Source organism: Thamnophis elegans, chromosome 3, assembly GCF_009769535.1.
Source record: "Thamnophis elegans isolate rThaEle1 chromosome 3, rThaEle1.pri, whole genome shotgun sequence".
Lineage (NCBI taxonomy): Eukaryota > Metazoa > Chordata > Lepidosauria > Squamata > Colubridae > Thamnophis > Thamnophis elegans.
The window spans coordinates 112,557,059-112,571,063 of NC_045543.1; the positions used below are offsets into that span (position 1 = coordinate 112,557,059).

The 14,005-nt window shown below is 36.1% G+C and overlaps 1 protein-coding gene across 3 annotated transcripts in view; it reads left to right on the plus strand.

The window, feature by feature from the left end:
* Positions 1 to 14,005, plus strand: part of MCCC2 (methylcrotonoyl-CoA carboxylase 2) — a 58,650-nt gene that overhangs the window by 7,875 nt on the left and 36,770 nt on the right. For all 3 annotated transcript variants that reach the window (XM_032214459.1, XM_032214457.1, XM_032214458.1), the window contains 5 exons: positions 2,715 to 2,781; positions 4,293 to 4,377; positions 5,119 to 5,220; positions 6,313 to 6,440; positions 7,659 to 7,771. In XM_032214459.1, coding sequence (XP_032070350.1) covers positions 2,715 to 2,781; positions 4,293 to 4,377; positions 5,119 to 5,220; positions 6,313 to 6,440; positions 7,659 to 7,771 — 495 coding nt within the window. The remainder of the gene's footprint in view (positions 1 to 2,714; positions 2,782 to 4,292; positions 4,378 to 5,118; positions 5,221 to 6,312; positions 6,441 to 7,658; positions 7,772 to 14,005) is intronic.

The following is a 14,005-nucleotide window of genomic DNA, read 5'->3' on the forward strand; positions in this document are numbered from 1 at the left end:
TGCGCACCAGAAACACGGAAGAGAAACGGGTGACACCACATGTGCCAGGTGACATGGCTCCGTGTGCCACTTCGGGCATGCGTGCCATAGGTTCGCCATCACAGGTATATAGTCTTTAAAATGGTTAGGAAGAAGATTTGAGGAAAAGATCAAATTGAACAATTTGTCTAAGAACCAATCTACTTGACTTCATTTGTACATCGTTCAGGAAAAAAAGATGATATTGTTTCTCAACTGTTGCACATTTACGGCACAACTGTTGCACATTTACTCTGACAAAAATGGGCCAACATGAAAATTCTCTGGTCAGACCAACTGTAACACAAAGTATGGTGCATACTTGAAGAAGATGCAGGGGGAAAAAGATGATGTTTGCTCTATTTGCCCTTTCTTGTTTGTCCTCCTCTGCAAATTTAAGAGATGGTGAAAGATAAACCTCTGAGATAGAATAGATATAAATGTAATTTGGTGGGATAGTAAGTGTGCATTTAATTTCTAAAATCCTAAGACGTGTTGAATACACAGAACTTGTAGCAGACTTGTAGCATATGTTCTTTGTGTGATTAATAATTAAATTGTTAACACTCAGTTTCTATTGTCAAACCGAAATAGAAGCAGTTATGTTTGCTGTGACCATGTGACATTAAGAAACATTTAAGAATCCAATTACTTCATACGATTCAACTAAATTTAAAAATCTAGTTTATATAGACTGCCCATTCATGGCCTTTGGAAAAATGAGTTTGAATTTATTCAAATTTTCTCAATATTTGATTTTGGGTTGATCATTGTTTAGTGTTGCATTCAAATTGGCATGCCAGTTTGCTTCAGAATATAATTTCAGTTCAGATTTGTAATTTTCCAAGTTGAACAGTAGCCTATTGTGCTTTGCTAATTCATATGTAAATTAAGGAGTTCATGTGTTCATGAAGGAAGGGCCAGAAATTGTGTAACTGAAGCTTGCTTGAACAATCTTGTATCAAAGAAGTCTCGTATCTCTGCACCTGTGTATCTTCCAAGCAGACATCTTTAACTTTGCTGTAAATAAAAATCTACCTTTGAGATTGTTGGGGATTTTTTAACACCAAAAAACCCCTCAAATATTTTTGCTTGTTTAAGGATTTTAATACAAATATCCCTTGAATCCTGATTATAATGCATAAGCCTTTTTTCATTTGTCTGGGCAAAATTATAATTTTTATTTGGATGTACAAAATATAGTTTCAAACTCATTATGCCATATATTATTCCATACAGTATTTAGTTCCTCATTCTGACCTTGGCTTAATCATGAACAAAGCTTTGTTTATATAGATATAATAACTGGTAATAAGTTACTAGTTTCAACTGGTAGAGAAAGCAGTGGCATGTGTGCTCCCAGAATAGCATATGTCACACCTCTACTCTGAGAGCTGCATTGGTTTGTTTCTAGTTAAATTCAAGGTACTGTTTTTTTTACATCAACACCATCAATCTCAAGAGATTAAAAGATCCTCCTCTATGTGAAGAGTGTCAAACTCCTTTTAGTCATGGTGGTGTCACGTGACGTATTGGGACTTCCCCCCCCTTTGCTAAACCGGGCATGGGCTTGGCCAGCAGGTGATGTATCTGGCCTGTGGGCCACGGGTTTGACAGCCCTGCTTTATGTGATATATGCCACATATACTGCAATGTCCCTCTGGATTCTAAGTAGGACAAACAGATAAAACTTTGTGCAAAAAAATTAATGGACATAAGTTTGACACCAGGAATCGAAACAAGTAACTTCTGAGCATTTTATCTTTCCAGGATAATCTGTTACAGATCTTAACATGACCATCTTGGAATAAATCCATTTAAGCTGCATTATTGAGCAAGCAATTGCTGAACTCACATACATCAAAAATCTCAGACTACTTCGGAAAGTCTTAACAAACAATATATATATATTTAAAACATTACAGTTGTTAAAAGGCTTGAATCTTCATTTGAGGCCATTAAGTTTTCCTGGAGGCAAACTTAATTTACTTGGACGTAAATTAGGATTCTCAGCCTAGGAAAATGTATCAAATGAAAAAGAATGGATCTATTATTTTATATCCAGTTGCAATTACCGTATTTTTCAGACTATAAGACACACTGGAGTATAAGACGCACCATGATTTTGAAGTGGTGAATTTTTTTAAAAAATAGTTTTTGCACTCTGCAGACGCTTTGGGAGGCTTGTAGAATGCTCCTGGGGGTTGGGGGGGGGCAAAAACGAGCAAAAACCTGGGCCATTTTTTGCAAAAAAAGGCATGCAGAGGCTTTGGGAGGCTTGTAGAGTGCTCTTGGGGGCTGGGGACAGAAATGAGCAAAAAAAAGGCCTGTTTTTCGGTTGGTCTTGCCCTCCCCAGTCCCCAGGAGCACTTTGCAGGTCTCCCAAAACCTTCTGCATGTCCATTTTTGCAAAGGGGGCAGGGTTTCAGTAGGGCAAAAATGCTGCATTCAGTGTATAAGATGCACCCAGATTTTCACCCTCTTTTTTCAGGGAAAAAGGTGCATCTTATACTCCGAAAAATACGGTATTTAGTAATTATGTTTAAATAATATGTTTTGAAACTGTAGCTTATAAAGCTTAAATAATACATATGGGACGGGAGAAAAAAAGTATATCTTTAATTCAATATTTTTTCTAACTAACTCATCTTGGATAAGTGTGTACATTTCCTTAACATATAATTATTTCTCAACAGGAAAATTATGAGCGAATGAAAGCTTTAGTAACAGAGCTCAAAAGACAATCTGAAAAAATTAGATTAGGTATGTATGAATGCATTCTTTTTCTTATCTAGTTTAATAGAAAGAAGGACTAGGGGAGACATGATAGCAATGTTCCAATATCTCAGGGGTTGCCACAAAGAAGAGGGAGTCAAACTATTTTCCAAGGCACCTGAGGGTAGAACAAGAAGCAATGGGTGGAAACTAATCAAGGAGAGAAGCAACTTAGGAGAAATTTCCTGACAGTTAGAACTATTAATCAGTGGAACAGCTTGCCTCCAGAAGTTGTGAATGCCCCAACACTGGAAGTCTTTAAGAAGATGTTGGATAGCCATTTGTCTGAAACGGTATAGGGTTTCCTGCCTAGGCAGGGGATTGGACTAGAACACCTCCAAGGTCCCTTCCAACTCTGCTATTTTATTGTATTGTTACAGTATCTCATATTGGAGTCTGATTGTTTGGTTCCCAAATCTAACAGTGTTTAAAACAGTCTTTCCCAGCTTGTTGTCTCTGACTATATTGAATTAGAGCTCCCATATTTCCCAATCAGCAGTCCAGTCCAACACAACTTTAGAGTGGTATTGAAACCCTTAAAATACTAAGTATAATTTAATGATTTAATTTGTATTAAAAGTTCATTCCTATCTCTGGGCCATTGGACTTAAATAAACATATAGGAGAGATAGAGAGTTAAAGTGAGTGGCAAAGTTGATTTGAGAAAACTTTAATGGTAGTACTAGTATGTATAAGTTAGCAGAGTTCAGGAAGATCTTACTAAAGGAAAAGAGAAATGCCAAGTATATATAAAAAGATTATTACAAAAAGAAAGAGTTCAGGAGCAACAATTCTCTTACCAATAGTTATGTTCTGTAGCCATTGAGTATTCTTGGTGGTTGATCCCATTGTAGAATTTCCTCATCTCCCATTTTTGGTCTTTCTTTCAATTCTGTGGTTTCTGGGTGTAGATACACATTTAATATTCAATCTATGATATCTTTTTTGATTGCTATCATATATTTCAATTTCTGCTATAAAGACATCTAAAATTAATTCCGAACAAGAAGGTGATCTGTCCATAAATATGCTGGCTATTTCTATAAAAAAAAAATTCTAAATTGACTCAAAACAATAGAAATAACACAAACATAACAATAAAGAAAACTATTTTTTTTTACTCAAAATCTTCCAGGTCAAAGGCATACTGTAATGTCAGTAGGGCAGAAGCTATACCTCTGGGATGGCATGTTCACCTATACTGGGGCTGCTATAGAAGATATCATTGTATATCTATATATGTTTCTTCTATTGTTCAAGTCTCACAATTGAGATATTTGATGTTCTTTGTTGTGTTTTCCAAAAGTCTTCTTGTGTGAGAGGAGTGGTATTGATTGCATTTGCACAATAACAGGAAATATTGCATTGGTATTACAAGAAGTGAAATTAAGCATTAATGAAATAATCAGAGAATAATATAACATGTTTATGCATGTCTACTTGGTAAATGTTTATACACATGGCAAACATTGAAAATGATCAAAGACCTTGCCTGATAGGTGGTGGAGAGAAGTCACGGAACCTGCACACATCAAGAGGCAAATTGTTACCTAGAGAGAGAGTTGATAGACTTATCGATCCTGGGTAGGTATTTGCTGATTCATTGTGACAGTTTTTCTATTTTACTATTAGATGCTTTCAAATTACCAGAGATGCTTATGCTTTTGGAATCAGTTAAAATTATCATTTACATATACTGTGCATTTTTAGTAATAATGTGTGTAGTGGTCACTGTGACTATTCCCTGGTCAGAATTAGAAAGGTGGGATAAAATTCCAAAATAAGTCAATGGTCTTTTAGAGTTAGGTTATTGTTGTTGTTGTTAGTTGCGAAGTTGTGTCCGACCCATCGCAACTCTTTGGACAATGTTCCTCCAGGCCTTCCTGTCCTCTACCATCCTCTGGAGTTCATTTAAGTTCATGCTTACTGCTTCAGTGACTCCATCCAGCCACCTCATTCTCTGTTGTCCCTTTCTTCTTTTGCCCTCAGTCTTTGCCTCTTCTCCAGTGAGTCCTTCCTTCTCATTAGGTGGCTAAACTATTTGAGTTTCATCTTCAGGACCTGGCCTTCTAAGGAGCAGTCAGGGCTGATCTCCTCTAGGACTGACCGGTTTGATTGCCTTGCAGTCCAAGGGACTCACAGGAGTCTTCTCCAGCATCATAGTTCAAAGGCTTCAATTCTTTGGCGCTCAGCCTTTCTTATGGTCCAACCTTCACAGCCATAGGTTATTGTATTACAAACTTAAAGAGTACGTAACTGCTAATAATAATCAGGTAAGAATGCTTCATGTGATTAACTTACAAAATGTTCTTCTTTTTCTTCTAGATCGCCATTCCTGGAGTTCTCCCAGTTTGCAGGTTATCAACTGTATGGTAATGAAGAAGTGCCAGCAGGAGGTATCATTACAGGCATTGGGCGAGTATCAGGGTAAGAACAGCTTTTGCTATATTGTTGGTTTCATTTCTGTTTTTTACTGTGGTACTTTAATTTCCTTTCTCGTATGAATCATTGATATTCATAAGTATTGTATTACCATTGTATATTGGCAATCCTACTGAGCAGTTTGTATTGTTGAGAAATTATCAAGCCTTTATTGAGCTTCATGGTTAGGTAGGCCAGTCCCATCTTGTCCTTGCTGCCAATGGCTGTTAAAAAGTGTAGTTGTGCAAGATAACTGGAAAGCCACTCCATATCAAACAAGAAGAAATGATTCAAATGGGGCTGGTTTTTATTAATACATCTGAAGAAGTTGTAATTTAATATGTAGATGATTGTGCCCCATCTGACTTGGTAAACTACAAGTTCTAGTAGCCCAGCTAGGGTTGTACCAGGCAACCAGGATGACCAAAGGTGAACAATGCTAGGAGTAGTAGTCTAGTAACAGCTAGAATGCCACAAAATATCTGTCATGGCTGTATAGTAATGTGTCTGCATAAAACAATGACAGATAATTTTGTTGCTATTAGAACAAGCAAGGTGTTAAATAATTATTTAATTGTTTTATTGTACATCTGCCCAGAATCCTTCTCTGTGGGACATAGGTAGTTCAAAAATGTGAAAAATAATTAATTTATAAATAACGTGTAGGATTATAGGATTTAGAAGGATAGCGATAGTTATCATTCAGCATTTTAGCTTTACAACATTCTTAACCTTTTTCTGTGTCTGGAATTGTCAGTTGCTCTGCTGGCTGGAAATGCTTCTCACTTATGATAATAGAGTCTTTTCAGCAGTGTCTGAAATATATAATCATCTATATAAATATAAACTTTTATATTTAAAAGTTATAGTATGTATAATATGGATGATTCTTCTAAGGAAAAGAAGAATCCTCTGTTTGTTACAGTAGATGTAGTAAGCAGCATGGTGAGGACCTGTTTAAGAGTTGTAATATATAATAATAGAATCTCTCATTGGAACTGACAATGTAAGCTCACATTTTAAAGAAAAAATTCATTAATTTTAATCACACAATTAATATTCAATGTTCTCAATTAACTAAAAAAAACTGAATTTCAGAGTGGAGTGTTTGATTATTGCGAATGATGCTACTGTCAAAGGTGGAACCTATTATCCAATTACTGTAAAGAAGCATCTACGTGCTCAAGAAGTTGCAATGCAAAATCATCTTCCTTGTGTATACTTAGGTAAGCATTAGGTTTTGAGGCAGGTTTTATTTTGTAAGAGACTATTGTTATAACACAGTGTCTACGATACCCAGCAATTGGCTGTAAAGCCACACTACTTTCTAATTTAGTGGCAGAATATATAATTCAAGTAATCAACAGCCTTATCTTTGAGTTGACAAAAACGTGATTTATAATTGAATGGAAACCAATCTAGGACATTGGGTTGAACTGATTTTGAAAATCTGGAGTTGCAAGGATAATGGTTTGTTATAATGACTGATGTCTGCTAATTTACTTATGATGGAAAACTATAGTCAACCAAGAGCCCGAGGTGTTAAGGGTGATGGGAATGGTTTTTAAAGCCAAATGCTGAGTATTTTTTTTAAAAAAACAGAACAGTAATAATGAATAATAATATAATAATAGCTATAAATTATAGAGTATACATAAAACATAGATCAATGTTTCTCAACCTTGGCAACCTTAAGATATGTGGACTTCATATGCTGGCCTGAGAATTCTAGGAATTTAAATTCATGTGTCTTAAATTTGCCAAGGTTGAGAAAACCTAACATAGCTTGTTGAATAAGCACCTCTAAACATTGACATATTTCCTGGAGCTGAGATAGAATCAGCACTTCTGGTTTGAAAGTTCAAACAATGTTGTTGAGCAATAAACAAGGCTTACTGTTGCTCATAATACCAAAATATAACATGGGTAGAATAAAGATGCAGAAGTTGAATTTAGTATATACTGTGTTGTAGTTTGTGAAGCAGTACAGTATTACATCTCCACTGTAATACTATCTTCTAACTGTGTTTCAATATTTTGTTTCACTGTTCAATAAAAAGATGACAGTCACATCTAATGGACAGCTGAAAGGAATGAAAAGAATAGCCTTAAGCAATCCATGATTGCACTAAAACTGGCTTGCTGTTCCATCTTCCACCTGGGGTTCTTCTCTTTTTGTCTGTAGGATTTGGAGGTGGTTTAGATTATGGATTGTGGATTGATGGTGAGGGGATTCCTTCATCCAAGTAACTACCCACCAACAGCTCCTGTTTGCATTGTAGCAATGACAATGGCAGATTATGAATGTTGGGCAGAGAAACAAATCTGCTTTTTAATTTCCTCCTCCAGACTTGTCTATGGTATTGCTTCCTCTAAGGAATACTTTTAAATAAGATTTAACTGACATGCCAATTATTAATGCTCAAATTTTATTTGATCTTAAGTTGATTCAGGAGGCGCCAACTTGCCTCGCCAGGCGGACGTGTTTCCTGACCGTGATCACTTTGGTAGGATTTTCTATAATCAAGCAGTCATGTCCTCCCAAAGAATTCCACAGGTAATTTTATTTAAGAACAAAAGCAGAAAAGTATTGGTGTCAAATATGAAGTTTATGAATACTAATGGAGAGCATGTGGATCATTTGGAACTGAGAACTGTATAAATGGCTTCCAATAGTCATCTGTGTTGTGAGACTGCAAAGTTATGACTTCTAATGTCTTCAAGGCTTTTGTCAAGAATTCTTGATTCTTTGAACTTTCTCTTAAAACCAATATAGATGATCTTCATTTAACAATCACAATTGAGACCAGTAATTGGTCATTAAGCGAAATGGTCACTAAGTGAAATTGCAGCTGTGCTTATTATCTTATTTCAGCTGTCCTTTGCAAAGGTCATACATGTAAATTACATAAAGCTGTTGCAAACTAAAGACTTGCTGTAACTTATATTCTGTAACTTATATAAAATAACTTTCTTGCTTGTATCCTTACGATTTATATTGATGTTGATTGTTTCCTGATTGCTTATCCCCATGACTATCATTAAGTGTTGTACCTTATGATTCTTCATGAATGTACCATGTCTTTTTATGTACACAGACAGCATATGCACCAAAGACAAATTCCTTGTGTGTCCATTTCACACTTGGCCAATAAAGAATTCTATTCTATTCTATTCTATTCTATTCTATTCTATTCTATTCTATTCTATTCTATTCTATATAACTTTGGCATTACCCATCCCATTTGGCAATCAAAGTGCCAATGTTTCTGAGATACAGTGGTGGGTTGATATCTAGGAATGCACCTTGGCAATGGACAGGTACAAAAACCGAGACTCAATATAGTCTATTGTCAGTTCCTGGGAGGAGCCTACTGGTGAAGGCAGCAAAAAATCAGCTGCCTCCGAATTCCTGGCTACGTACCTGTTTAGAGGATCTTCCATCTGACGTCTTATCAGGTTTTCTTATCCTTCAGGCAAGAGGGAAAGAAGAAACTGTTTTGCTGGCAAATGCTCTTCGATTTTTGCAGCTTTTGTGCTTGCAAGGAAAGGGGGGCTAGCCCAAGGCAGAACGGCTGTCCGTGCTGGGAACTTCAAACTGCCTTGTGCAGGACAAAGTAGGTCTCTCCCACTCTGCTCTAAGTTTTGTTTGATTTAATCTTATCACGAGCTGAATCCGTTTACTGCGAGGACAATAATTGCTTATCAACATTTTAGCTTCTTCTCTTTTTCTCCTCCGAAAAATTATTTACTCAGAGGCTTTTAAAATGGCGCCGAGCAGGCTGGTTTCTCCGGTAATAACGAACACTTTTTGCTAATTCTCACAAGACTTCAAAAGAATTCAAAACAAAAGAGATAGCTTATCATATGTTTTGGTTTCACAATAGAAGAATTTTACTCCTTCATTAACTTTGCTTATTTGGAAGTTAAATGGTGACGAATCTGTTGAACGGTCTTGTTACAATGTTTACTCACTGAAACTTTTGCCAAGCCTTAAACTTCAAAATAAAAGCCTCTTCACTTAAAGCTGCATATTTAGGCAATAGAGTTTTATTAACTGCAGGCAGACAAATTTTGAAATGGCCTCAAAACCAAATATTAACTTGAAGTCGTCACCCTCCACTTCCAGGGGCACATCCTCAGTGCCTGGCACAAAGCTGCAGCCTCCGCTTCCTACGCCCCCTGCTGGGGATGTGTTAACGAAAGAATTTTTTCTGAGTAATCTAAGCGAGGCTCTTAATGCACAGACAATTAAAATGGAAGATAAATTTAGAGATAATAGAGAGGAGGGAAAAGAGGAAATAAAAGAAATGAAAGAAGAAATTAAAAGTGAAATTAAAAGTGAAATAAAAGGACTTAAACAGGAGTTGTATGAGAAATTTGAGGCTAAGGTTGATAAAATTAGAGATGACATGCTGAGTCTTGTAACTGTATTAACAGAACATATTTCTGGAGTGGAAGATACTCTAGAGGTTCTTAATGATGCCAATGCTAACTTGACATTGAAAACAGAGGTGGTGGAACAAAAAGTGGAAAATGCTGAAAAAGAAATTATTATGATACAGTACCGACAAATGGAATTCGCATTAAGAGTAAGGGGGCTGCGTGAGGAGAAACAGGAGAACCTGAAACAGATCCTATCGGAAGCTTTTGACCGCCTGATGGGAAGACCAGGGACCAACCAAGGCTGGCAAATTGACAAAGCTTACCGCGTTAACTCCTGGCTGGCAAAGCAGAAGCAGCTTCCTCGAGACATCGTTATATATTTTACTACAAGAGAGTTCAGAAATATGGTACTGCAAGCGTCTTATAACACTAAGCTTCAAATTGGCGGTGAAGACCTGGCTGTTTTGAAAGAGATACCACCTCAAATGTTAAGAGCCAGAAGAGACTACGCTTTTTTGGTCGAAGAACTCAGAAATCGTCAGATACAGTATAGATGGGATGCACCATTCGGCATCATATTTACATTTGATAAGCAAAGGTACCGCCTCAACTCTCTCTGGAAAGCCCGAGATTTTTATTATAATATATTGAAGGCCGGACACCCTGCACCATCTGGACCTAGAGAAAGACCACAAGAAGGACAGGATAGACAGCAAACTATACAACCACCAGACAAGATGGAGCATCTCTCTTCTCTAGAAGTGCAAGGTGCTATGGAACCAAGACCTAGCCGCATGACTACTAGACGTATGGAGAAACAAGCTAAGAAGCAACAGCATCAACAATCATCGGCCATCGATCAAGGAACTACAACAACAAATCTGGAAGCAGTGGGAGGAGCTAGACCTAAGGTTAAACAGGCCGTGCAGGAAGCTCTAAAAATGCTTCAACCAACCAAAGATGACAACTAAGATTTTAACATGGAATGTCAACGGACTGAACTCTCCACAGAAGAGGAAGAAAATATTTCATTATCTTAAACAGTTTAAGAACGATGTAATTTGTTTGCAAGAAACTCATATCAAGTCAACTGATCAAAAATATTTGATCAACTCAAAACTTGGTCAACATTTTGCAGCTTCTGCTATGGAAAAGAAGAATGGTATAGTTGTATACTTAAGAAAAGATATGAAAGCTGAATTAATAGAAGCAGATCCCTTCGGAAGATATATTGCTTTAGACTTAATCTTAGAAGGGAAAAAGACATTACTTTTGGGAATTTATGCTCCCAATCAACAGCAAGATAGATTCTATAGAAATCTTCATGCTAAATTAGTACAGTGGGACTATAGTTCCTGTATACTATTGGGTGACTGGAATGGAGTGATAGACACTAAGAGAGATAAGAAGATTTCCCGCCTAAATACCAAGATGCGAGCAAAGTTACCCAAATCTTTCTTTGACATTATGGATGATTTCGAATTGAGAGATATCTGGCGAGAAAGAAATGCAGAGGAATATGACTTCACTTTCTTCTCGGACAGGCATCAATCCCTTTCAAGGATTGATTTTATTCTAACCACTAATGATTTGCTTTCTAGGGTCAAGAAAACAAAGATTGCAGCTAGAGTCCTTTCGGACCATAACCCAGTTTGGATGGAGTTGGGAAGGGTAGTGCAGGCAAGAAGGTTTTGGAAACTGAATGAAAATTTATTTAGATATGAAAACTATATTAATGATTGTAAAAAATTACTATCTGAATATTTTGTTTTGAATATGAATAAGGGTACATCTATGGAATTTGTATGGGATGCAAGCAAAGCGTATATGAGAGGAGTTTTGATGAATATAAATAAAACACATAGAAATAAGCAAGGGTTAAAACGAACAGAACTGGAAGAGGAAATTAAGAGAAAAGAGCTGGAGTTAACAAGGAAACCAGACGATACAAAGGTTAAGGAAGCTATTAACATATTAAAATCTCAATTTGACATGTTGATCTCTGACCAGGTGGCTACTAATCTATTATATGCAAAACACAATACTTTTTGTAATGCAAACAAACCTGGCAGATGGTTAGCTTATCAGATTAGGAAAAAAAGGAAAACTCGAAATATATCTAAACTGATTTACAGAGGGAAGGAGGTGTTTCAACAGGAAGAGATTCAAAAGGCTTTCTGGGAATTTTTTACAGAACTGTATAAAGGGGATAAAATTAATGGTTTAGACATAGATAAATATTTAGACAAAGAGAAAATACCTTCAGTTAGAGAAGAACACAGGCAAAAATTGAATCAACCAATAACCTCGGGGGAAATCCTGCAGGTAATTAAGCAATTAAAGTCAGGGAAAGCACCAGGTACAGATGGCTTGACAGCGGTTTACTATAAAAACTTACAGTTAGAAATGGTAGAACCTCTTAGAGAATTATTTAATATGATTCAAACGGAAGGTAAAGTCCCTCCATCTTGGAAGACAGCGTTTATATCTTTGATACCCAAAGAAGATCAAGATACTACTCAACCCAAAAATTATAGACCCATTTCATTACTGAATGTAGATTATAAAATTTTTACTAAAATATTAGCAAATAGGTTAATGTTGGTCATTCAACAATTGATACATACGGACCAAACAGGTTTTATACAAGGGAGACAGATGAAAAGTAATGTTAGATTAATTATTAATGCATTAGAATATTTGGGAAAGAACAACCAGATCCCTGCTGCGTTTATATTTTTGGATGCTGAGAAGGCCTTTGATCGAGTTAATTGGCAATTTCTGTTGAAGATACTGCAAAAAATGCAGATAGGAGATAATTTTTTACAGTCAATTAAAGCAATATACCAACAGCAAACAGCACAAATCATAGTCAATGGAAGTCTGACAGACTCTTTTCAAATTGGAAAAGGTACAAGACAGGGCTGTCCTTTGTCCCCATTATTGTTTATTATAACTTTGGAAGTATTGTTGAATAAAATACGGGGCTTGGATGGTTTAAAAGGGATCAAGATTAGGCAGCAAGAATATAGAGTCCGCGCTTTTGCGGATGATTTGGTCATAATATTGGAACAACCGCAGGAATCCAGTATGGTTTTAATGAATATGATTAATCAATATGGTCAAGTGTCGGGCTTTAAAATAAACTTAGGAAAAACGAAAATATTAGCTATAAATATGAATATTAAACAAAAGGAAGAATTAGGAGTGATGCTAGGATGTGAGGTAGTTAAAAAAGTCAAATATCTTGGAGTTAACATTTTAACTTCAAATGGGAAATTATATAAGCATAATTATGAACCACTTTGGTATAGCATACAGACAGAGATGAAAAAATGGGAGAAATTGCACTTATCTTTGCTGGGTAGGATAGCGGCAGTGAAAATGAACATTTTACCAAAATTTTTATTTCTCTTCCAAATGTTACCTATACTTAAAAAAGATGCGAACCTTTTAGAATGGCAGAAGGGTATCAACAAATTTGTGTGGGCAGGAAAGAAGCCGAGGGTAAAGATGAAAATAATGCAAGATGTACGTGAGAGAGGAGGATTGAAACTACCTAATTTAAAACTATATTATGATGCAGTGGCATTATCTGTAATTAGTGATTGGATTCATTTAACTAATGATAGAATATTGAACATTGAGGGACACGATCTGGTATTTGGTTGGCATGCTTACCTGTTATTCAACAAAAAATTGGATAAGACCTTTAAAAGTCTTATTTTAAGAAATGCTTTATTGCGGGTCTGGAAGAAATATCAATATAAATTAAATGACAAGATACCCATGTGGGCAATTCCTAGACACGCAATTGAAAATATGAATACAGCACAAAAACAGGACAGAATTACTTACAGACAGCTTCTGACCTCGGAAAGGGGGGTATTACAATTAAAATGTTTAGAGGTATTAAAAGAGGAGAAGGTAGTTCAAACATGGTTCCAGTATGGGCAATTACAGGCTAGGTGGAAAATAGATCAAAAAATTGGTTTTATTCAAGTTGAGGATAATCTGTTTAAACAAATAAGAGATCAAAGCTTAATGCATATAAAGAGGATATATAATGTATTAATACAGATGGATTCGGAAACAGAATTAGTTAAAGATTGTATGATAAAATGGGCTCAAAATATTGAGGAACCAATAATGTTGGATACATGGGAAAGAATCTGGGTAAGAAATGTGAAATTTACACAAGCTCAAAATCTGAGAGAAAATTTTTACAAGATGTTCTATAGATGGCATTTAGATCCTAAAAAGTTGGCTTCTATGTATCCGAATGTACAGCCTAAATGTTGGAGGTGTGGTTCTCTCGATGCTACATATTATCATATATGGTGGACCTGCCAAAAGGTTAAGGCATTTTGGATAAAAATATGGTGGGTCATGCAAAATGTTTTTA